Raw genomic sequence first — 25541 nt, 5'->3', positions numbered from 1 at the left:
CTCAGACACTCCAAAACACTGCAGTGTCCCCAGACCCCAACCTGAGCGTCTTACCATCGGTCAAGCTGACAAAGAATGAGAGTCCCTCTTGAGGTCCCATTTTCAGGAAACTTCCAAAGCCACTCTTCCTCCAGTTAAACTTGTCCAGGGCTTTCTCATCACCACTCACAGCTGCCTTCGCCAACTGAATGAGGTCCCTAAGAGCAAATGTGACAGAGATTCCTCGTTGCTCCCTGGACAAAGGTGGTATAACCACAGAGGAGACCCCTCCAGTGTCAGGAGGAGCCACGGCCCCGCCAGCCACCACCCAAGCTCTACTTACTCGCTGGGAGGGGGGAGACGGAAGATGCAGTGAGTGAGGTGTTTTCCATACTCGTGTTTCAGCAGCGGTGCCCCTTGTACTCGACCCCTTTGGTCCAACTTCCATAAGAGCAGGACACCAAGCTGGAAGACCCAAGGTCACACTGTTAGCAAGAAACTGGTGGAGGGTGAGGGTGACACTGTGCAACAGAGCATAGGCTTACTCCTTTTTTTCTTTTAAAATTATACTACTACTATATGTGCACCATGAAAAACTCAAAACAATTCTAGTGTTCAATGAAGGAACCAGAAACTCCTCTCTGTGCCCCCTCCCATCTTCACTCCCTGGAGATAACAAGTGTCACGTGTTCAGTTTTTAAAACAAATCTTTAATTTTGGGATAGATTCAGATTTAAGGAAAAGTGGCAAAGATAGTTCAGAGAAGTCCCATACCTCACACCTAGCTTCTCCTATTACTGACCCTACAATTACTGTGGCGCATGATACTAACTAAAGTTGGTACTTCATTCACCTCTTCTCAGTTCTTCCTGCCTTGGGACCCTGTCCAGGCCCCACAGACATCTGGTTGCCATGTCTCCTTGGGCCCCCCTGGGCTGGGACAGTGGCTCAGACGCCCCTGTTCTGGACGCCTGGACAGTGTTGAGGAGGACCGATTAGGGGTTTTGTAGAATGTCCCTCTGGCAGGATTTGTCTGATGTTTTCCTCATTGTTGTTGGGGTGGTGGGTTTGAGAGGAAGACCAGAGGTCAAGTGCTGCTGTCGACACGTCGGATCAGGGGTCCCTGCCCTTGGCGTGACCTGTCTGCTGAGGTCATGTTTGTGACCTCCCTCACTGGGGAGTTCCTCCTTCCTTCCATCCTGTGCTGCTTGGAAGGAAGTCGCTGTGTGCAGCCCACACGTAGGAAGGGGAGTTATGTCTCACCTCCTAGATCTGGAGAGATATGCCTCTTGTCCACCATTTACTGATTTATTAAATCATAGATTTACATCAATATGGACGCATGGACGGACCCATGGATATTTATTTTCTACTCTGGGTTATGACCCATTATTCCTTGTTTGTTTAGATACTCAAATTGTTCCAGCTCCGCCATTGGGAGCTCTTTCCTCCAGCTCTGTTGTTTCCTGCTCACGGTCAGTGGGTGTTTCAGCAGACAGTGAGGTCATCTTCCCACCCTTCTTTCAAGCTGCTTTCATTCCAATACCCCCAATGCTGGGTAACATTGCTTTACTGTATATAAGAATATGATTTGCAAATAATGTGGGCCTTGGGACGTCCCTGGAAGCCCAGTGGTTAAGACTCCACGCTTCCACTGCAGGGGATGCGGGTGTGATCCCTGGTCAGGGAACTAAGATCCTGCATACTGTGTGGCACGGCCAAAAAAAAATGTGGGCCTTAAAAAGCAACTTGTACAGTGGACCTCTAAGAAAAGTATATAAGATCAGAAATAGTACGTAACATGAGTATATATAGAATTTGAATCAGATATTATTATACAGATTCTTCTTGACTTTGCCAGCTTTATAAAGATAAGAATAAAAACATTGGGGCTTCCCTGGTGGCGCGGTGGTTGAGAATCCGCCTGCCAATGCAGGGGACATGGGTTCGATCCCTGGTCTGGGAAGATCCCACATGTTGTGGAGCAACTAAGCACGTGCACCACAACTACTGAGCCTATGCACCACAACTACTGAGCCTGCGTGCCGCAACTACTGAAGCCCGCGTGCCTAGAGCCCATGCTCCACAACGAGAGAAGCCACCACAGTGAGAAGCCCGTGCACTGCAACGAAGAGTAGCTCCCGCTAGCCACAACTAGAGAAAGCCCACGTGCAACAACAAAGACCCAACACAGCCAAAAATAAATACATAAAATAAATAAATTTATTTTAAAAAGAATAAAAACATTATTGGTTTTTTTGTTTACAAATTACTCTTAAAATAACATTTAAAAAAATAATGCTTGCACAGTGAAACACACACATAAGGGCAGAAATGGGAAGGCTTCCTTCCCCATCACCTAGCCTCCTCCCTAGAGGAGCCAGCAGTTGGACCCTGCTGTGTGTTTTAGGCACACACGGCCTCTGTGGAGATGGCCTTCTGCTCTGCCCTGCAAGTGCAATTGTCCAGCACTTAATTTTTCTTTTTTTTTTTTTTTCTTTTTGGCCCGGCTGCACAGCTTGTGGGACCTTAGCTCTCCAAACAGGGATTGAACACAGGACCCTGCAGTGAAAGTGCCGAGTCCTAACCACTGGACTGCCAGGGAACTCCAGTCCAGCACTTAATTTTTAACACAGTAAATGACTCTCTGTTTTATTAGTATACACAAGCTTCCAGCTGACAGCTCACTGGGCTCCTGAACACAAACATGAGCACTCGGCCCGTCCAGGTCCCCTGACTATTGCGCTGGGGAAGAAGTTGAAGGATGCAAACGTCAGGAGCCTCCTGGAGCAGTGGTTTCTGCTCAGTCAGACGACTGCAGACCCCTGTTCTGATATAAGGACACACACACACAGACACACAGACACACAGACACGAGGAGGGGAAGCCACAGGAGGTCACCTCAAGTCTCCTGTAACCAGGTAGACATGCAGACGCCAAGTAGAAGATGGCAAAGCAGATGCCTCTTCGGGGCCTCCTGCTCATTTCCCCTAAATTATAAATGGTTTTTGCACCTCTTACTACTCCTGAGGGGGGATCCTTTGTGTTCAGAGTGGTCTCTTTACTTGCTGCCATTCCTTCCAGGTCACTTCATTCAAATAACTTTATCCAGTAAGACTTGAAGGAAAAGTGAGAGTGTCTCACCCTCAGGTGGGAAACCAGTCCAGTGCAGAGCAGGAGGTGAACATACTAAGGGACTGGTGTGAAGTTAGGGCTCAAGATACGACTGTCGGGACACATTGTCACTTCACACAGCGGGCTCACTAATGGTTTATCTCAGAGATCAGGAAGCGACTTGCCCTTTCCAGTGTGTAGGTGCACTTGCTCCTCGCCCTCAGCTCGTCTAGCAGGAGAGTGCGAGGGAGATGAGCCCTGGACATGCATTGTCCTCCCCGCTTCTTCACCGACCAAGTGTCTGCCTGTGTCCTCTTCCAGGGATCTCCCCACTGCCCCAGGCCCAAGGGTGGCTGCACAGGGGGCACCTGGCCCGAGTTGGACTTGGGACAGAGAAGGAAGGGCAGGTCATCTCTGGGGTGAAACTGGAGCGGGTGGATTCCTTTGTTTCCAGCAGCCTGCTAGACGGATGGCACAGGAAAGAGATGGCTGTGCAGGAAGGGGCCCTGAGAGGCAGACGCTGGCAGCAGATACCTCACTCGCGGTTCTGGATGTCAGAAGCCAGCTCTGCTCCTGTCCCTGGAGACCGTGGGACACTCTGAGGGCTGCAGATTACATGTGTCTTCCTGCTTCAGCAGGATTGGTCGGTCTCACAGTAATCAAACTGGGTCTCTGGTGGGAGAGTGGAAAAGACCTTGGGCCAAGCCTGTGAGCAGGTGTCTCAGAGGTCAGTGCTCTGAGTGTGTCTGTTCATTTGTTACTACTTCTCTGCCTGCCTGAGTCCAGTATGAAATTAGGACCAGCACAGTTGTAGATTTTCTTAGAGAAGTGCTAGGTATTTCTGTTCTTAAATCCTGACTCCAAGACTTGGTCAGCACCAACCTGGGCTTTGTTTCATGCCTGAGTCATCTACTCTGTTAGTTGCTTCTTAATAAAGGCAAGATGAGAATGATGGCATTCAATGACCCTGAATTCTTTTATTCCTCTAGGGGATTTTCTGAGCAAGGAGGTGGGAAAGATCACCAAAGAAGTAAGAATCTGGGGGCAGAGCAATGCCATTAGGTGGGAATAGACTAGAAAAACAGAAGAAAAATCCAGACAAAAGGATAACTAGAACAGTGGATGAGTGATATGAACAGGAAGGAAGTATAAATGGCTCTTCTAAGTAATATTTACCCTCAAGAGGAAGAGAAACACAAACTAGAACACAACCGAGATAGCACTTTTCCAGGCAAAATTCTGAGCTTGGATACGACATGCTTGTGGGTTGGTGGGAGCTGGTCAAGCCCCATGGAGGGAGGTGTAGGGACACTCACCAAACCACAAGCGCATGCCCTGGATCCCACCTCCAGGAATTTCTCTAAACTTTCACACGTACAAAAGGACAAAAGCATGAGGCCAGCCACTGTGTCACTGTCCAGCAAAGGACTGCAGACCGTTTATCCACAGAGGCTGGGGAAGTAAACGATAACACGTTGTTGTAATGAAGGGCAGGTTAAAAGAGAGCAAGGAGGCTCGCCATGCACCACCATGGAAAGACCTGGAAGACGCGGCGTCAGGTGAAAAGCCAGAAACAGAACAGGGTGCACTGGGCACTGCCCTCATGTGAAAAGGACCGAGGAAGATAGGAAAGAGACGACACCCTCCGTGTGAAGCTCCCAGCCAAGACGTTTAACCTAAACGCAGTCATGAGGAGACAACCACACAGATCTAAACCGAGGGACATTCTACAGGGTAACTAGTCTGGACCCCTCAAAATGTTGATGTCATGAAAGACCAAAAAAAAAAAAGAGAGAGAGAAGAAAGAAAAGACAAGACCAGGGACCAGTTCTGATGAAAGGAGACCAAAGAGAAATGACGGCCAAATGCAAACCGTGGTGCTTGGCTGGCTAGTGGGTAAGGACAAAATCAGCACAGACGTTACTGGGACAGCAGGAGAAGCTGTCACACCGATGGCACAGTAGTGGAAACCAGTTCATGGGCTTTACCCTCCTCAGTGACAGCACACGTGGTTACGCTCCTAGGAGATCGATGCCAAAGCATGTACGGATGAAGTACGATGTCTGTGACAAACTCTCAAATATGCGGGGAAAAAATACAGATATACAGAGAGAGCAGATGTGTCAAAACATTAACAGCTACTGAATTCATGGGAAGGGTACAAGGGTGTTGTTCGTACTATTCTTTCAACTCCCCTAAAGGTTTGAAATTTTTCAAAATTGAAAGTTGGGGAGAGAATGCATTGTGTATTCCTGTGTGTACTGAAGGAGCACTGGAGAGACTTGAAGAAGCTGTAGGTGCTGGAGGGTAGGGAAGGGGAGGGAGTGGATGGGGATGGGGATGGAAAGTCTTTACAATATATACTTTTTTGTATTTTTTGAACTTTGAAACATGTAAATTACCTTAAACGTGTAAAATAAATAAACACATTGTACAATTTCTGCTGTCATTTTTGAATCAAACAGGTCTAGACCAGGTTTCTCAGCCTGTGTACTGTTGACTTCTTTTTTTTTTGTGGTACGCGGGCCTCTCACTGTTGTGGCCTCTCCCGTTGCGGAGCACAGGCTCAGCGGCCATGGCTCACGGGCATAGCTGCTCTGCGGCATGTGGGATCTTCCCGGACCAGGGCACGAACCCGTGTCCCCTGCATCGGCAGGCAGACCCTCAACCACTGCGCCACCAGGGAAGCCCTACTGTTGACTTCTTGAGCTGGTAATTCTCTGCTGTGGGGTCTGCCCTGAGCATCGGAGGATGTTGAGCAGTATCTCTGGCCTCCACCTGCCAGATGCCAGTAGAAAGCACCCCCCAGCACCACCACTGTGACAAGAAAAAATCTCCCCGGACACAGCAAAGTGTCCCCTGGGGGCAAACTGACCTGCTTAGGAAGCCCTGGGCCAGATGATCAGGACCAGGGACTCCTAGGCAATGAAGCGGTGTGCTCAGGGAAGGTGCGGTTTGGGGGTACATGAAGCACCACCCCATCTTTGTGAATGTACTTACCTAGACATGTTTATTTAAAAAATTACAAACTTTTGCCACAGAGATGGTAGAATAAAACATTCAAACCTTCCTCCCAATATAAAACAAAATCTGCCATGACAGCCGACAAAATCAGTTGAACTCGGCAACCACAAGTTTCTAACAATTTGGTTCCTAAGAGCATGGACAGGGCAATGCAGAGATCTGAAGTCAGGGTCTCAACGTGTCTGCTTACCCTATCCCCCGACACCAGGCAGTTCCCGTTGGGGCTCCAGTTGAGGACTGTGATGTCGGCGGTTTGCGTCGGGGGGACCGCATGCTGCTCCTTGTCTTGCTTATTAAACACAACCACTTCTCCGGTCTCCCAGCCAATAGCCAGGATCAGCCGTGTCGGGTGCCAGCAGAGGGAAGTGACCCGGAACGACCTCTCGATATGCGTGTCTGGCATGCACTCACCCTGTGACACATGAGGTAAATTCTTTATTTTACGGGGAGTGGCCACTACTCTTAAGAATTTCTGCCTCATCAATGGAATGACATCAGCTACAGGACATAATGAGCAGTTTGTTAAGGAAATATTCTATTTAATTTTCATAAAAACACCCATCTTGCCTCAGCTGAACTAGGAAAGCGTAAGGTAAACATTCAACTGACCCCTGGACCAGTTTATCAATAAATCTTTATTTACTTAAAAATTTTTTCCGTTTATTTTTATTTATTTATTTTTTTGGCCACGCTGTGTGGCTTAGTTCCCTGACCAGGGATCAAACCTGGGCCCCCTGAAGTGGAAGCTCTGAGTCCTAACCACTGGACCGCCAGGGAGTTCAATAAAACTTATTTACAAAAAGAAGCAGTGGGCCAGCGGATGAAGTGTGTTGACCCAAGGTTCTCAAAGTGTAGTGAGGTGACCCAAGAATGTTTTTGGGGTCTGCGACACTAAAGTCATGTTCAGGATGATATGAAGACATTATCTGCCCTGTTAACTCTCGTTCTCTCGTGAGTGTACAGTGCAGTTTTCCAGAGCTCTGTGAAGTGTGATGATGTCATTGCTGTGACAGCTAATTGAATACATGCTGGTATGTTCTTGTGTTTTCTAGAACTTTCTAAGGCAGTAGGTTTAAGGTATAAATGTGTTTTCAGAGATTAATTCAGTTTGTTCTCAGTACTTCTACTGGGCTCTTCCTAGCAAACTCAGTTACACCTGCTACATCTGTGACCTCATTATCATCCAATAAATCATTATTTTGAAATCCTAATGGTCTCCTTGTGCCAATTAGAAACACAGGAAGTACACTTTGTTTTGTAATAGTATATTTTAAATTTTCTAAAATTTAAAATTTTATCTAGGTAATTCCCTGGTGGTCCAGTGGTTAGGACTTGGCACTTTCACTGCCGTGGCCTGGGTTCAATCCCTGGTTGGGGAACTAAGATCCCCCAAGCTGCGCAGTGCAGGAAAAAAAAATCTAAAATTGCTATTCTTTTGGATTTAATAACATTTACTCTAAAGAAAATTTTATGATACATATTGGAGAGCTGTCTGACTCCCAGAAGGGAGGCATCTACTCTGAAATAGTTGGCGACACTGTACTTGGCACTGGGGCCAAATACTGACCCACACCTGGGATGAGACCAAGAAGAACATACCAGGAAGGTTTGCCCTTTGTGGAGCGTGAGGGGAGGGCTTGCTCAGCGGTTGTGGGGGACTGGTGGGCTGGAGCCGCAGGCTTGTAAGTCATCCACTGATAGATGGTAACGCAACCCCAGGAGAAGCAAATAGAGGGAGAAGAGGCCTGGATGTGCTCTGAGGGGGGCCAACGGCAGGCCTGTCTGGGACGGGGGGGAGGCTGGAGGGCCCAGTGGGGAAGGGGGTGGCCTGGATGAAGGGGGCTGGGTGAGGAAGACTCTCAGGTGTGCTCTCCGGAGGATCCTACAGGAGGGTGGAATGTGTGGGGGGCAGGGACAGCAGGACACGTTATGTAGCAATCGCTGATGAGTGTGGGTGCTTGGGTGAAATTTCAGGGGTGACATCGAGACTGCAGAGGGCAGAGGGGGGAATGGGAAAGGAAATCCATCTTTCTTGGTGAAGTAGGAGGAGTGTCTATAAAGTTTCTGTTATGAATTTGATTGTGCACCCCCAAAAGGTGTGTTGAAGTCCTAACCCCTGGTACTTGTGATGTGACCTTATCTGAAAATAGGGTCTTTGCAGATGATCAAGTTAAGACAAGGTCTTTAGAGTGGGCCCTAGTCCACTATGACTGGTGCCCTTAGGTGAGGAGGAAAGAGATATGGCCACACAGAGCAGGTGGCTGTGTGAGGATGGAGGGAGAGGCTGGAGTGATACATGTCCCAGCCGAGGAGCACCAAGGACTGCTGGCTACACTGGAAGCTAATATGAAGCACGGAACAGATCCTCCACTAGAGCTTTTGGAGAGGACAGGGCTCTGCTAACCTGTTGTTGGAGACTTCTGGCCTCCAGAACTATGAGAGAATAAATATCTGTTGTTTTAAGTTACCCAATTTGTGGTAATTTGTTATGGCAGCTCCAGGAAACAAATAGTTTCGAATGGCCAATGGGAGGCTGGAGAGGGATGGACAGACAACCCTGCTGGTGACCGTGAATTGACTGTGGATTCCGCCTTGAGCATTCCTAAATATGTCCCCAAAACTAAATAGCAGGGGTAAAAGAGTTATTCACATAATAGCGCTTTTATAATATTGGGAGTTTGGACCTCAGTGAGAAACACACACACACATACACACACACACACACACACACACACACACACACACACACAAAAGAGAGACAAGAGCCAGAAGCTACTGCAGTCAGAATTGCTGCTTTCTGCACTCACTTGCTCCTGATATATATCCACACTGCCTCCTGAGGCTGTGCTAATGGAAGCGACTGCCAGGAATGGGTGAATGGGGTGCCAACTGATGTGGGAGGGAGACCCAACTGCATCCGGGGCTTTTATGCGGTGGTCAAAGTAGAGGGCCATGACGAAACACAGGCCTGGTCACGGCTGAAACCTGGAGGGAAAAGACAACCAAGTCCTGTTGGTCTTGAACAAAATAAAACTACTATATATAGAATTAGGAAAAAGAAGCATCACAAACCTACAAGACATTCGGCAACTTATCAGTACCCCTTCAAACCAATAACAGGCAATTTTATGTGGAAGAGGTCTCTAACAGGAAAAATATACAATTAGAGGCACGGGATTAGACCTGGAACAATGTAAAGGAATAATACATACTGCCATCAAAACAATAAAGAAAAGCCCCGTGGACTAGACTACATGTGTAAACCTTGATCATTTTTATCCCAATCATAATAAGGACAATTTATATTTCTACAGCTCCCCGTTAAGCAACATTTCCAAACAAACAAACAAACAAAAGCAAACTGCTTTACAAAAGAGAAAGGTACAGGGGCTTCCCTGGTGGTGCGGTGGTTGAGAGTCTGCCTGCCGATGCAGGGGACACAGGTTTGTTCCCCGGTCCGGGAGGATCCCACATGCCGCGGAGCAGCTAGGCCCGTGAGCCATGGCCTTTGAGCCTGCACCTCCGGAGCCTGTGCTCTGCAATGGGAGAGGCCACAACAGTGAGAGGCCCAAGTACCGCAAAAAAAAAAAAAAAAAAAGAGAGAAATGTACAGAAAAACCTAGCACCCAGTTTCTGATAGAAAACCAAGGCTGTCCCTGCCTTCCTCTGAAGTGTCAGAAGCAAAAGGATTCATTTGCTAGGGAGTCAAAGAAGCAAAGCCAGAGCAACTGGGGAGAAGATGAACTTGATCAGTTACATGAACTTAACATCTTTCTTTCTTTGCGGGAAAAGATGTGCATATTGTCCCTTTGCGGGAGGGGTAGGAAGGTGAATGGAATGACAGTCTGACTACTGCCCACTTTTTCACATCCTACAGTCAGTTTGGGGAAGCTAACTAGCAGAGAAAAGCCTATTTGTGAGTTGGTTTGCTATCATTTAAAATTATTCAACTTCATCCCCATTAGGATGGCTATTATCAGAAAAACAGAAAGTAAAAAGTTTTGGTGAGGATGTGGAGCAATTGGAACCCTTGTGAATTGCTGGTAGGAGTGTAAAATGGTACAGATGCTGTGGAAAACAGTATGGTGGGTCTGTAAATATCAAACATAGAATTACCGTATAATTCAGCAATTCCAGTTCTGGATATATACCTAAAAGCATTGAAAGCAGGGATTTGAACAGATATTTGAACACAATATTTATAGCAGCATTATTCATAGTGAATAGGTGGACACAACCCAAATGTCTATCAACGAATGAATAAACAAAATGTGGTATATTCATGCAATGTAGTATTATTCAGCCTTAAAATGGAATGAAATCCTGACACATGTTACAACATAGATGAACCTAGAAGAACTGAAATAAGCCGGACACAAAAGAACAAATACTGTATGATTCACTTATATATGTACTTAGAATCATCAAATTCATAGAGACAGAAAGTAGATTGGTAGTTGACAGGGCCTGCTGCAGTTAGGGATGGGGTATTAGAGTTTATTGTATACAAGGTTTCAGTTTGGGAAGATGAAAAAAATTCTGGAGATAGATGGTGGTGATGACTGCACAACAATGTGAATGTACTTAATGCTGCTGCTGAACTGTATACTTACAAACGGTTAAAATAGTAAGTAAATCTTATATTATGTATATTTAACCACAACAAAAAAATTGTGCAAAAAAGTTATCCAGCACCTGCAAAATTCTATCATTAGAGTAGGGAATGGACTATGCCATTTGCTTTTAGCAATACAATAGTGGTATCAGAGGAAGCCATGAAAGCTCAGATTGGGTCTAGAGAGGGAAACCCTGTTCTTCCAGAAGCTAGGAGGAGGTGAGTAGAAATGAACAGTCACATTTCAAATGTTTATCTTCCTCTTATGAATATATACCCTGATATATACCCACCACAAGCTGAAGAGCAACCCATTCAGGACTCCTAGCGGAGTAGCTGGACACTGGCCAGAGGAGCAGGGGGATGTGGGGCTGGAGTCAGGGGAGAGGGCAGGATCTGGGTCCTGCACACATCATTTAGGGGACATGCACACTGGTCAGGGCTCCGGCTTCCTTGAGTAAAGATTTCATGCAAATGTTCACACAGAGCCACTGACAACGAGACACACCAGGTTAAAAACTGGGCAGTCTAATGCAGCAAGGAAACCTTTTAAAGTGAGTTTTAATGTGTTGCATCCAATCAAGGGCCTAAATTCTGGGCTATGGGAAATTCTTATTCATGTTTAACAAGTTTACTTTCTGAAAATATGCTTTGGAAAAATGAGTAACATATTAATTTTGTTGTAATGATAGAGAAAGAATTATAATAGTACTTGAAAAAGTTAAACCTGATTTCCTCTATCTTTTATTTCAAACATAACTTTGTAATCAGCAAGTATGCTGAAAGATCTTTAAATTACTTTCTTCCTGCCTGGGGCTTTCCCAGAAGCTCTCTCCCCAACACCCCTGCTTTGGGTACTCAAGAAGACTCTTTTCCACCATTGAGCTCTTGGACTTGATTTCTAGGTTGTCCAGTGCTTCTGCCCAGAGTCCTCATAGAACCCTGCTGCATTCAGAGTTTACTGTAAATGTGTGTTTGACTGACCATCCTCCACTCCCTACCAGATTATCTGCCCCACAGGGTGAGGGGCCATCGGAGCATCCCCAGCCCTGGAACAGTTGTAAAAAGGGGGTTAAATACAGGGTGGGTGAAGTCCAGGGTGAATGAGTCCAATTTTTTTTTTTTTTTTTTTTTGGCGGTACGCAGGCCTCTCACGTTGCGGAGCACAGCCTCCGGACGCGAAGGCTCAGCGGCCATGGCTCACAGGTCCAGCCGCTCCGCGACATGTGGGATCCTCCCGGAGCGGGGTACGAACCTGTGTCCCCTGCATCGGCAGGCAGACTCTCAACCACTGTGCCATCAGGGAAGCCCCAATGAGTCCATTTTTATACAGTGTATGTGTGATTGCTCATCATTCCTTTCATCTGTGTTTTAACATTTTTCTACAATTAATAAATATTATCTGCATAATTACAAAAGGAAAGTTACCAATGTAAACAAAAGGAGGGGGACTTCCTGGTGGCGCGTTGGTTAACTAACACTCTGCACTCCTAATGAAGGGGGCCCAAGTTCAATCCCTGCTCGGGGAACTAGGTCCCACATGCATGCCACAACTAAGAGTCTGCATGCCACAACTAAGGAGCCCGCCTGCCACAATTAAGACCCGGCACAACCAAATAAATTAATTAAAAAAAAACATAAGGAGAGATGACTTAACAATAAAACAGTGACCTAACGGCATCTATTAATGGCATCAGTTCAGAAATACAAGTTTGTTTTGTTCCTTAAAACAAACTCAGGGTCTCTAGAACATAAGGCGATTTGGCAATATATAAATTTTGGGGAAAGAAAAAAATTCCATTTATTCTCACCGATTTGATCCTCTCACCTCCAGCGGTGCAAGGTCTTTACGTCTCCGTTAAACCACCTTCTGGGAAAGAAAATGTTAAGGTCTTTCAACTGAGTGGCTCGTGGTATTAAGGATAACTTCATTTGCATTACAGCTTGGAGATGCTGCGGGAGGGAACCAGAGGACTTAGAGGCAATGGCGGCAGAGAGAAGAGGTGTGGGGGCAGGCACTAGGGGCCACCCCGAAAAGCCTCGCCACCGCCCCCACCACAGCCCCCGGGGCCTCGGCAGTGCAGGGTCATAGCTGCATCCCATGGACAAGAAGGAACGCCATCTCTGGTTTGGACCATGCGTGCGGTTCCCCGGGCCGCAGGACTGACAGCGCAGAAAGGTGGTTTTCTGATTCCCTCCCAGGCCCAGTGTTAGAGAGCGCCGCCTCCTCGTCACCGGGTCAGCTCCCCCGGGCCTCAAGCAGCCACGCGGCCCTCAGTCAGACCTGTCTGCGCCGGAGGTGGCCCTTGTTTCGCGCTTACCGTTCGGACGCCCACCCCGCACCCCCAAGACTCAGCATGACCAGCCACGCGCTCGGGCACTCGGCCCAAGCAGGATTTCTGGACGAAAATAATCCGGGAGGGCGCGCGAAGGGGATCCCGCGCACCTCGGCGTTGCCCTCCTCCGGCCCCAGGATCCGGGCCCCAGGCTCCGGGCCCCCGGAACCGCCCGACACGGCGAGCCGCCCTGGCATCCCGAGCCCCTCCCCGGCCCCGCCTCGTCGTCGCCCTCCTCCCCGGCTCCCGGCCCCCAGACCTTCTGCTCCTGGGTCCGGGGCCGGGGACCGCACTCACCTTGGCTGGGCCGCTGCGCCGCCGCGCGTTGCCGGGACAACGGCTGCGAGCCAAGGCGGATACAGCCGAAGCTGAGCTAGCGGACGCCGAGGCCGCCCGAAGCTCCACGAGAGGCCGGAAAGAGCCGAAGACGATCGGGAATGTTCGTGCGGAGCCGAGGGCAGGATTCCTCCAGCGTGTGGCGAGCTCCGCGGTGTTGCAGGGCAATTTACCCTCTTCGCAGCCGCTGTCTAGACTTAAAAATGCTAGCTCGTAGAGGGGGGTCAAGAGACCAAGATATGCCTTTCTGCGCAAAGAAGGGAAGCTGATAAATTCTTCTAGATGTGATAGGAATACACGGCCGGTTGGGGACCTGTAGTTACGTTTCCAACCGCGTAGGTCAGTCAGGTGGAGGAAGGCAGCAGAGAGACTGGAAAAGAGACGGAACGCCATCTTTAAGATTCTTTCCTCTCTGGTTAATCTTATTGCTGGGTCTTTTGGACCCTAAAAGGTTTGCTAGACTCTGCTTTGTCTCGAGGAGGGTGTCGTTCAAGAGAATTTATGAGTAAAGCCAGTTGATTCAATATGGTTCCTTGAAGCTGTTAACTTATGACATGCGCTCAGTGCTTTGGGGGCCTTATGGACGCCATTGGAGAGAAAATAGTAGCCAACGATACGAGTTCATCCGGTTAGAAACTAACCTGGTTTCTAACCCTGGCGGCAGACTGCATTCCCTAAGGCATTAGCAACGTGCTGCCCTGGCCTAACGGTCTGGTGGGTTAAACTAATTTTGGAAAAAAAAATGTAATGTCATTCATTTAAAAAACTTACTATAGCAAAAAGCATCAAAAAGGTTCACATTGTTAAACAAATAAAAAAATAATAGGAAAATGTAGGTACTACCTAATCGGAGGAGCTAGGCGCTGGATCACACACATACAAGGAAAATTATATATTTTTAAAAACCCATTTTCATAAACACTAGAATTTTATTGAATAAGTTTAACATTGCGTAAGTTTAAGGTATACAGAACGTTGCTTTGATACACTTGTATATTATATGATTAGCATATAGAAATATTTATCACATTACATATAGTACAATATTATTGTCTATATCCATTATACTGTGCATTAGATACTACTCCTTACCAGTTTGTACCCTTAAACACCATCGCTCTTATCAGGGGCCATAAACACTAGAATTTAAAACAATCCTTTAACGCCGAAACGAAGAAAAACAACGTAAGTGCCCAGCCGCAACGCTAAGGAACTTTAAAAGCATGCACTCAATTCAATAAAGGGTGTGTTTATCTACCTCACTTAACACTTTTCACACTTTCTCGTTAAAAACCCGGTTCGCGCCGGATTCAAGACTCAGAGCTCAGGCGGCGTTTTCTTCTCACGCATCCGTCAACACGGCCCGGGCCAATCACAGCCTAGGCTCTCACTCTATTGGCTGTATATTCACCAATCCGAAGAGACGTATCAGTCCGCACTGCCGCGAGACTGGCGTCACAACATTACCCGTTTTGCGGGCCCGCCCTTCGCCCCCGCCCAGCGTCCGTGCGTGCAAGCGCGCGCTCCCGTCTCCGACCAATGGGAGCGCCCCTGAGGGGGCGCGCCCGCTGGAAACCTCGGCGTGCTCGGTCCCGCGCGCGTTGCCCCGCCCCGGCCCGCGCTCCCGCCGCCCCGGCCCCGCCCCGCGCGTCGGCCCCGCGGACTTCGCCGGCCGCCGTAGCCGGAACTGCTCCTGTGCGCCGCGGGCCGGGCCTCTGGGAGGCTGAGCGGTCGCAGCACCGGCGCCCGCAGCCCCGTCAGCCGCACGCCGGCAGCGGAGGGGACGTGCCGGGGCGAGGGCCGCTCGGCGACTGCTTCCAAGGCGGGAGGACCACACCGGTGTTGCGGTCTCTCAGCAGCCGGCGCTCGGGGGCCGGGGCTGCCCGACAGGACCCCGGGGGGCCCGGAAAGCCAGGCTGCTGCAAGGCTTTGATGAAAAAGGTGACGGGAGCTTGGGGCTCGGGTGGGGTGGGCCGCCCCGACCGGCTGTCACGGCGAGGCCCGTCTCCCAGGCGGAGCGGGGCTGAGGGAGAAGTGGCCTAAGCCCTGGCGGTGGTGGTTACGTACGCGGTTCTTTGTCGGGGCGGCTCGCGGGAGCCCGGACTCAGAAGTGTTGCGTTGACAGCGCTCTTTGTGTGCAGCCAGAAATCCGCCGGAGAGGGAAGGTTTTGCTTTTCCTTTCCCGAAATGTGGCAAATGGTGTCCAGCCGGGATTGGGTTTGAGGTGATCCCATCTCTGTGCACGGTCAGGAAGTAACGTTGGAGGTATTCGGTAAAAGGATTCTACCTCCATGTTTTCCTTTTCCTTTCAGGGAAAACTCTGAAATGTGTTAATATCCTTTTAATTCTGAAAAGCAACGTCCTTTGTATTCAGTTTAGTGTCTTCCAGTATTCAACCTGGAGAACGGGCAAGTTTTTTATTCTGTTGTAGCTGATGTAACCTTTGCCCGGGTCCTGGGTTATGTGGGTAGCTTTGGGATGATAGGTCCCTGGGAATAGTGTTTTCCACATTATAACCCAGAGGACGGCCTTTTAGGATATTTTCAGGTTTCTTAAGTAGAAATGGGTAGGATAAGTGAATAGTGAGATGTCCTATGCAATGAAGTCCTTTAAGTTTGGGTAGTATCTGTCTTGTATAGTTTTATTCTTTGGCAGTTTTTTTTTTAAACTGGTATTCTGATGATTTATGACATCAAGTTTAACAGATGAATGCTGTAACGGATAGTTTTGAGGCATAATACTTAAGAGCAGTAGCAGGTATTGTTATGATTTTAATCATTTCCAAATCTTTCTATGAAAGGTCCTTACTCCTGTTAATGTATTTCATTGTTGGCTTTGATGTCTTGTTCTCATTTTGCTTTTAAACGAAAATGTTCCCATTTTCAGCAGTCGTGTTGAGCATGTCAGAGTTTGGGCATAGTATCAACACCTGTTGATCTTTCTTGCTTCATCGCATGTACACATTACTATTTCTGGGTTTACAATGTTGATAGTGTCTGATTCTCTTTGCATAAACTGAGTGGATCTGCTTTTTGGTCCACGTTTTAGAGTTGTCACATTTTGATGTTGACATTGCTCACAACAGAGGGTAACAAAGTTAATGCGAGATTTTTATTCATGGTTACCGAGAGTTTTAACACAATTCTCTTCTATCCATTCTTACCTGGACATAACTGTGCTGTCACTTTCATAGGTGGCTCCAACCTGTTCTATGCAACAGGCTCCTTTGTTGCAAAAGCATTTTCAATTCGTAAATCCCCGCAGCAGCACACATATCCCACCCTCTGAAGCAAGATTCCCAGAAACCCCGAGCTTATTATTCTTTATGTCTGTTTTAAAATAAGCAGGCGGACCGGCAGCCGCGGGCCACCATGGAGTTCCCTGTGCACGCAGGCGAGCCCGCGCCTCTCCCCTGCCGGGGTCGATCCGGGCCCCTTGACCCCGCTCCGGGGCTAACTTTGGGGGCAGGCTTGCGGGGCAGGTGCGCGGGCCCGGAGTACTAAGCGTTTTGGGGGGCGGGGAGGGGTGGGGTCGGGGGACGCGGGCACGGAGGCCAGGCCGGCCCAGGCAGCGCTGGGAGCGAGGCCGGCGCGCGGGCTGCCCGGCGCGCAGGCCATGAGCCGTGGGCCCGCTGGGTAGGTGGCTCCGGGACCCCGGGACCCCGGCCCGGGCCACATGCCCCCTTCCCGATCCCGGGCCGGGGCGCCGCACGGGCAGGGCCGTCCGGGTGCGGCCGCCCAACTGCCGCCCCGCCGCCTCCTCGCCGCTGGCCGCCGTTTCCTGGACGTCGGGCGGGCGGGCGCGTGGGGGTCCGGGCCGGGGTCGGGCGCGCTGCGGCTCAGGCCCGGCTGGCCGGGCTGGGGCGGGCGGGCCGCGGGAGGGGATCTGGAACAAACAACGGCGGCCATGTTGAGAGGGGATCGGTGCGGCTAAACTTCTCGCAGGCTGCGGGCCGCGCGCCTCACCGGGGTCCCCTCTTTCCCTCCCCGGCCAGGATGACAGTGAAGTTGGGAGACGGCGGCGGCGGGGAGGAAGGGCTCAAGAGGCTGGGCAAGAGGTCGGCCGATGAGGACTCGCTGGAAGGAGAGGGGCTCGGCGGCGGGGACGGGGCCGAGGAGAGCGGTGGCACAAAGAGGGACGACAAGACCCCCCGGGACGGCGGCGACGGCCCCCAAGCCCCCTCGGGCGGCCCGCAGGCCCCGTCCCCGCCACCCGCCTGCCCCCAGGACCAGCACCACTTCCTCAGGTCCAGCGTGAGGCCGCAGAGCAAGAGGCTCAGGAAGGACTCGTCCTGCGCCGGGGGGAGCAGCAGCGCGGGCAGCTCAGGGCCCCGCGGAAAAGGTACGGGGGACCCCAGCCCCTTGCAGGGTGTGCCCTGCACTCCCCGGGGGTGGAGAAGGGACCCTTCCCTCCCCGCCTCCCTGCCTCCACCCAGCTCCTGCTCCCACATTTGTCCAGCACCCACACTTTGGGTGGCACTTTGCAGGGGGACATGATCCTTTTCTCCTCCGAAGAGACTGTTTCTTTCTGTATTTCAGCTATGTTAAGAGGCAGTAAGTATTCCTTCTTTGGGCAAACACAATAGATTTCTGAAGGTTGGTTTTTTCCCCCCAAAGGCTCCTTGATGATTTATATGGTAGGTTATTTCAAACAGACAATAGTTTAGAAATGGATTGAGAAAATACGTGCTGTATCTCTTCCCCAGACTCAGATGTGTGGAAATACAACAAAGAAATGGGCTTTTGAAACTCATTTGGGGAATGATAAGCCGAAAATGAGTGATCCGAAAAGGGTCTGACTTGGGCTCATCACCCTCCACTTCAAGTATGCTAGGCTTGAAAATTTTAAGGGCATCAAGACATGGCCCTTGAGTTTCAACTAAGGTTTCCTTGGGTGCCATGAAAACATCTCCCCTGGTGTAGTAAGTGGTGAAAACATCTGTGGCGTGATGTAAATGAATAACAGTCTACAGTATTAGTCGTGGTATTCTCAGGTTGTTGAGAATATTATGGCTTTTTTGTTCCCGATCTGCCAGTTCCCTATTGTTTTCTGCTTGTGTCTATTTATATTTTAGCATTCTGCTTTTTGTTAATTGTGCAAGTGAATTGTTCTTTTTTTTAAAAAGTAAATTTGTTTATTTATTTTTGGCTGTGTTAGGTCTTCATTGCTGCATGCGGGCTTTCTCTAGTTGCGGCGAGCGGGGGCTACTTTTCGTTGCAGTGTGTGGCCTTCTCATTGCGGTGGCTTCTCTTGTTGTGGAGCACAGGCTCTAAGTATGCGGGCTTCAGTAGTTGTGGCACGCAAGCTCAGTAGTTGTGGCCCGTGGTCTCTAGAGCGCAGGCTCAGTAGTTGTGGTGCACAGGCTTAGTTGCTCTGTGGCACGTGGGATATTCCCGGACCAGGCATCGAACCCGTGTCCCCTGCATTGAAAGGTGGATTCTTAACCACGGCACCACCAGGGAAGTCCAAGTGAATTGTTCTTAATATCCCTTTTGTTTCAGGTCACGTTTGCAGCATTTTTATAGGTAGCAAATGTAACAGCATTTTCTAGTGAGTTTTGCATGAAAAACTGTCACTTAGTTCCTTGGGAAATGGCAATTTAAATTTATTACCTGGTCTTGATAATTTTAAGAAGGAAATACCTCAGGTGCTAATGGAGGACCCATTTTGGAGATCTGGGCCAAATGTGTGCAGTTAAGCTTGCTGCTTCTGCCTCCTTCTCAGCTGAGGAGGACTGGTCTCTGAAATCATGGCCTTACTTGATATTTTGGTAAAGACTTTTGATGTAAGTATACTTACTTGAAGATGTACATATAAGGTAATTCTGTATGTTTCAGAAGTCAAAACTTGCCTCATAGAAGATTATTTTGGTGTGAAAGTTGCTGATCAATTAGGAACATGTTAATTTGTTTTATTGGCTTTGTTTTGTAAAAAATAAGTTTTCGTTCCCAGTTACAGATATGTGTAAGTTATCATGTGTGAGCTGCTGTGGTTCCTTCAAGGGTTTGTTTGTGGCTTCAGAAGCCCTGGCTCTGGTGTCCAATCAGAGTTCTTGGTCTCGTTCCTCTGGCCCTCTGACCTTGGTCTGCTTGCTTGACCTCAAGCCTGCTTTTCCGTTGGAGAGGCATCCTCACCTGTGAAAGGAGGAACAGCAGGGACTGACTGCTCCACTCTCTCCACATGTGGCTGCTAAAATGAAACGAGGCACTGGCGTGAAAGCACTCTGTCCCCTGGAAATGGCTACCTGTATGTGAGGTGAAGTGATGCTGAAACTTCAGTTAGAATTTTGGCAGTCGGGTGAGGAGAAGTTTGCTTTCGTTTGCATACTTGAATGTGGCTGGGATGGAGAAGGTTTCCTGCATTAGCGTTGTGTCAGATCTGTTCTTGGTTCTTGCCTAAGGTGTGGCTTGGAGCAGCAATCCACTTTCCACTAGTAAAATGGAGAGTTGTTAGAATTTGTGCTTCTTGTGACTTACGCATTTTCCTATTTTAGCAAGCAGATGCTGGTTTAAGTGAATAATAAAGCTAAACTGTAATGGTGGCGTTTAGGAGAGGAGTAGAAAGCATGTTTCTTCTGCTTCACAGAACTTCTCGGCCTGCTTCTGGCCTTGAGCTTTCTAGTGAGGCTTCCTCTGGGATGTGCCCTGAGCTTCCTTTGGACGCACTCACCATGCCCAGGACATCCCCCCTTCTGCCTCAGTGTAACCTCTGCTTCCCTCATGGCCCCCTTAACAGGCAGAAAGAAGGTCAGTTGTGACAGCATGCCTGTAACCTTTGGAAAGGATTCTTGGAGGAGCTATTTGTCTTACAGACCATGGAAATCTCCACCTGGAGTGATGAGCATGGACCAGTAAGGGAGTGAGCAGTACTGGCATTTTTCAGTTTTTTCATTTCAGAAAAATGTAATTTCCATTATATTTGAGAAATAATCAGAGCCCAGCTGTGGGAGGTTCCTTTGGTTGATTACTTACTGCTTTCCAGTTTCAGTTTTAATGGATGGAGAACTTTGCTGTGGGTTTGGGAGGAAAAGTCTTGTGGAAGAAAGGAAGTTCTCATTTGGCTTCTCTCCACACAAATATGCGTTTTCTTTTTTTATAAGAATAGACTCTTGCCAACTTCAGTAAAAAATAAATTTTTTTGTAGTACATGTCTGAATTAAATTCTTTTTGAGTTGGTAAAGGGAAGGTAGCGATGGTTTAGTGCCAGTGCACCAAGCATCTTGCATCTTTGTTGCTTAGCTTGTAAATGTGTGCAGACACTGAGGTTTGTTGTTCAAACCTAGAACAACATGTGTGCTCAACTAGACAGAAGGTAAGCTGCAGATCAGAAACCAGTGGATCTGCTTGATGCCAAAATAAATGCTCCTCTGGCCCTACCATGTGCCCAGAGTGGCCTGAGGACACACTTGATACTGGATTCACAGTCTTTGGAAATATGGGCCAGGGAACAGCCCTCATGCCCTTCCCCGTTTTGCCAGTTCACAATCTGGGTGATTCTGGGTGAACTAGTGCATCTCAATTTCTTGGTCTATAAATGGGGATAATGCTAGTGCCTGCCTCACTGCAATAAATAACGCTGTGAAGCCCTGCGTGGCTGGTTAACAGGCTTCTCTTAGGGAAAATGTGCCTGGCTGCGAGGTCAGGGGAGCTGCCGGCTGAGTCTGAACAGGTGGACAGGGTGGGAGGAGGTCACCTGTCAGGAGGTAGGAGGTAGAGGTCCCAGGAATGCCCCCAAGCTGCTGCCCTGGCAGGACAGTTGGGCTGAGGGGATGCCTGAGGTGGAGGCAGAGTCAGACCCTCCGTTTCCATTGCTGTCCTTTTCCCTCCCCCACCCAGGAACTTTGTTCCACAGAGTGGGGGGAGCCAGTCCTAAGATGCACCGTCTCCACAGTCGGCGTCACCTTGCTTTACTGTGCTTGTGCTTAAGAATCAGTGAATCAGTGTACAGAAAGTATATTTTCCATAATCTGGGGCCTGCCTGTAGCTTTTAGGTGTATTTAAAAGACATCTTATGAGGTACCTCACCCTGAGGTGGTCGACCTTTGGGAGAAGGGTGTCCTTTAGGGAAGAAGGGTGAGCCAGCAGTCAGGAGACCTGGTTTCCCCATCCAGAGCCCCTGTGGCCGGTTCAGCTGGAGGCAGAGGAGAGGTGCTCGACCTGCCTGAACTTCAGGTTCGTTACTCTTCGTGTCCCTCACATCCAGGCCCGTGGGCACGGTGGCAGGGTGGCAGTGTGTTGGGTAGGCTGCTCCCCCGGCGTCTGGGCATCCCTGGCGGGCAGATGGGTGGTTCTCTGCTGCTCGGGTGTTGGGAGGGTGCATGTGGAGGAGGGCGGGCAGTCTAGCTTGTCCGGAGTGGACGGATGGATGGGCAGCGAAAAGGTGGACCGAGGCCATGCGTCTGTGTCCCTGAAATGTTGAGCCCTGGAGAGTGGCTGTGGCGGGGTTAGTGGTCTGGGAGACCAGAGAGGGGATGGTTAGAATCACCTTGCTCAAAGGTGGTGTAGAGCTGGCCTGGGAAAGTGACAGCAGAAACGGGAAAGGGGAGAAGCCAGGTGGCCCCTGAGCGGCTAGAGGACTGTGCCTTGAAGTGGGTTGTGAGGGAAGGCACTGGGTCCCAGGGGCCTGGGTGGGCGAGGGGCAGGGCAAGCTGTGGAGCCCCCAGCCTGTGCCACATCAGTTCCCAAGCTCTCACTGAGCCTTTTCTGTGTGATACCTGGTGTGGCTCTTCCTGCTTTCACAGAGCTCTCTGCGGGGCTCCCATTCTTGTGCATCATTTCTCTTCTGGTTCCTCGGATACTGACCTCTCACGGTGCAGACTCTCACTAACCCTCTTTATGGCCTCAGAAACACAGACACAGGTAGAGTGTTGACTTCGGCCCTGTGCTTTTGGCTGGGCACACACCCACTCCCACCCCCAGGGAGAGCCCCCATGCCAACTCAGTCTTGTTCAAAATTGTCTCCCCCCGCCACCTTCCTGCTGCGCTTCTGTCCTCCTTGCTTGCTTTTCTGTCTTCCCCCTTCGGTCATCACTGTGTTTGTCTGAACTTTTCCTGGGTCACCATCTCGTTCTACCAGTGTCTCTGATCCTGCTTCCTGTTTTTTTTTTTTTTTTTTCTGCGATGCCTCTCTCTCCTCTTCCTCATGTGAAATTTCAGGGATGTACCAAGTGCCATGTTCTCCTTCCCCCCTAAAGTTTTGTGATTTTACTTTTTTTTTTTTTTTGCGGTACGCGGGCCTCTCACTGTTGTGGCCTCTCCCATTGCGGAGCGCAGGCTCCGGACGCGCAGGCTCAGCGGCCACGGCTCACGGGCCCAGCCGCTCCGCGGCATGTGGGATCTTCCCGGACCGGGGCACGAACCCGTGTCCCCTGCAGCAGCAGGCGGATTCTCAACCACTGCGCCACCAGGGAAGCCCTACTTTACTTTTAAAAAGCATTCAAGGGCTTCCCTGGTGGCGCAGTGGTTGAGAATCCGCCTGCCGATGCGGGAGACATGGGTTCATGCCCTGGTCCGGGAGGATCCCACATGCCGCGGAGCAACTGAGCCCGTGAGCGCGTCCGGAGCCTGTGCTCCGCAACGGGAGAGGCCACAGCAGTGAGAGGCCCGCATACCGCAAAAAAAAAAAAAAAAAAAAAAAAAAAAAAAAAAGCATTCAAGGTCTAGAATGATGAACACCAAATGTTAGAAATGGTTGCCTGAGGGTGATTTGGTTTCTTTTCTGAAAGTTCGTTTTGCTTTATTTTCCTCTACTGAGGACATACCGTTTTTGAAACGAGATTAGGAGAGGCTGAGCATCTGTGCAGCTGACCTCTGGCCAGGGGAGAGTGGCTCGCTGCTCCGCAGTGTGGTTGGCTGCCTCATGGGCCTCCACGGAGCCACTTTTACTGTTGTACCTTCTTTCACATCTGCTGGTTTGGTGTATTCTGTGCACTACCCCTTAGGTCCCTTTCAGCTCAGTGACGCTTCCATTCTGTTTTTCTTCACTGTTCATCCTCCATGTCTCAGGTCACCAGTGCTGTAATCCAGTGAAATTTCACAAAAACCAGCGAGACATTTGCCTTATAGAATTTTTAACAATGTGTGTGTGTTACTTTCAAGTATATTGACACCAGTGTGGGCTGGCAAAGGTAAACCTGAGCTGTGACTGTCAGCAAGTTGCCATTGTTTTGGAAAAAGAGAGTTTAGTGAGGGTTTTGTCAAAAGATGAAAATGACACTGAAATCCTTTGTTGTGGGTGGTGCAGAGGTAGACAGACAGCCCTTCCTCAGATGAGTACACATGAGGAACTATGGGCTCCAAATCAACCAGAACTTCTTTTGAGAGTGGAGTTTATTTATTTATTAATTAAATATTTATTTACTTGGCTGTGCCAGGTCTAAGTTTCGGCATGCAGGATCTAGTTCCCTGACCAGGGATCGAACCCGGGCCCCCTGCATTGGGAGCAGGGACTCTTAGCCACTGGACCACCAGGGAAGTCCCAAGAGTGGAGTTTAAATGGCACTCATAACCCAGTCTTCAGCTCATAACAAAGCGTCTCTGACCTACTAGAAATGGAGTGAAACCGATTATCCCTGCAAATGTGCTCTAAGTTGCCACACCTGTTGAAAACATCTCGGGATGTGCTAAGCTCATTAATTAGGTCAGGGTTTGGTTCAGTTTGGTGAGGAATGGACAAAGTCAGACCATGTGTTCAGTGCGTCCTTCACTCACACTGGAGCTCAGAGATCCTGAGGTGCAGTTCTGTTCTGCCTGCCGGGTGGGAAGGGAGCAGCTGAGAAACGCTTTAAACCTGATTATGTCTTATTCTGTAACAGTGTGTTTAGGACCGTGAAAGTTGAACATTCAAATACAGTGCTGGCCAGTGGCACTTTCTGCAGTGATAATGAGGTCCTGTGCTGTCCAACACAGGAGCCGCTGGCCACATGTGGACACTGACTACTAGAAATGTGGCTGGTATGACTGAGGAACTGGGGTTTTTATTTTATTTAATTTTAATTAGTATTTAAATTTAAATAGCCTTGTTAGCGGCTGTCTAATTGGGCACTACAACTCTGATAAACAGTGATTTCTGTTACCCACTCGTGTCACTTATGAAGGTAGCTCACTGCTAGCCTGATACACCTTTCCACATGAGAGAATCAAACGTATTCCATGTAGCTGAGTAGTTTTTTTTGCATGTATGAAAACATTCTGCTTTCTGATAGCTGACTGATGGGATCAACTGTTTTCAGATACTCATGTTGATGTAATTACATGGACCCACAGCGCACAAAGACGCAACAAGGTGTAAGAGGGGAGAGTGACTCCACCCCCCTCACCCCCCGCCCCATACCCCAGGCAGCCCCTGCTCTTGTGTTTCTTCAGGGATAGTCTTTGCAAGCATATGTGGAATAACGGACTTTTACTTTTTCATTTCTTTTATTTCTCACGATTGTCTTTCATCCCCTTTGGAGGCAGAGCCCTGTCAAGGGGGTGAGGGAAACATAGCCCTGAGCCGCAGTGTGCACATGGCTGCCCAGGGCCCCTACCAGATTGAGGAGGAAGTGGATCTTGATGGAAAAGCTCATGATTATCTCATTAAGAAAGCATTTAACAATAATCTGTATTTGTTTAGCTTTTCCTTTTTTAAGTACTTTTATTTTTATGATATTTTATATTTTTATATATGATATTTTATATTTTATGATATTCTTTTCATTGTTCAGAGTTTGCAGATTTCTCACCATTGGATGGTCCTGCAGTTCTGTGAAAAGAGAATGCTGGTTATCACAGGGATATGCTGGGAGTTCCCCTTCCCTCTGAGAGGAAGGAACTGAGATGGGTGGGAGGATTGGGTCAGGTCGTAAAATTGTTATCTGTGACCTTTACCTCTGGTTTATTGCCTGCATTCTCCTGGGAGCACAGAGTTCTCAGTCCCAGCCGGGTTTGGTACTCCCGTGCTGTACTTTACGTGCTCTCCCCTCTTGGCAGGGTTTTCAAGGACTTGTCTTGAGATTAGGAACTGATGCTTTAAGAGCATTTGTGGGTTGTTGGTCACTCTCAGAACACCAGATTTTGTTGGTGGAAAGTGATCAAGAAAAAGGAGTTTTAAGACCTTTTTTTTTTTGGCCGCACTGTGTGGCATGTGGGATCTTAGTT

The 25541-nt window shown here is 49.0% G+C and overlaps 2 protein-coding genes across 16 annotated transcripts in view; one reads left to right on the top strand and one right to left on the bottom strand.

Annotated features, from left to right (window-relative positions):
* IFT140 (intraflagellar transport 140) overlaps positions 1-14751 on the bottom strand; it is a 72259-nt gene extending 57508 nt beyond the window's left edge. For 4 of the 14 annotated variants that reach the window (XM_067013091.1, XM_067013098.1, XM_067013099.1 and 1 more), the window contains exons 1-7: positions 14663-14738; positions 13366-13774; positions 12544-12602; positions 8925-9102; positions 6308-6529; positions 323-444; positions 55-197 (exon numbers count right to left, since the gene is read on the bottom strand). In XM_067013091.1, coding sequence (XP_066869192.1) covers positions 55-197; positions 323-444; positions 6308-6529; positions 8925-9071 — 634 coding nt within the window. In that variant the 5' untranslated portion in view covers positions 9072-9102; positions 12544-12602; positions 13366-13774; positions 14663-14738. Of the gene's footprint in view, positions 1-54; positions 198-322; positions 445-6307; positions 6530-8924; positions 9103-12543; positions 12603-13053; positions 13112-13178; positions 13287-13365; positions 13775-14662 lie in introns of those variants that run through there. The other 10 variants (XM_067013092.1, XM_067013104.1, XM_067013095.1 and 7 more) reach the window with 7 other exon arrangements.
* A 375-nt stretch (positions 14752-15126) lies between these two features.
* CRAMP1 (cramped chromatin regulator homolog 1) overlaps positions 15127-25541 on the top strand; it is a 59178-nt gene continuing 48763 nt past the window's right edge. For both annotated transcript variants that reach the window (XM_059036882.2, XM_067013106.1), the window contains exons 1-2: positions 15127-15345; positions 17399-17745. In XM_059036882.2, the coding sequence (XP_058892865.1) occupies positions 17400-17745 (346 nt within the window). In that variant the 5' untranslated portion in view covers positions 15127-15345; position 17399. The remainder of the gene's footprint in view (positions 15346-17398; positions 17746-25541) is intronic.

Source organism: Kogia breviceps, chromosome 14, assembly GCF_026419965.1.
Source record: "Kogia breviceps isolate mKogBre1 chromosome 14, mKogBre1 haplotype 1, whole genome shotgun sequence".
In the NCBI taxonomy this organism is placed as follows: domain Eukaryota; kingdom Metazoa; phylum Chordata; class Mammalia; order Artiodactyla; family Physeteridae; genus Kogia; species Kogia breviceps.
The sequence above is the reverse complement of the archived record's forward strand: the minus strand, read 5'-3'. Positions and strand labels throughout refer to the sequence as shown.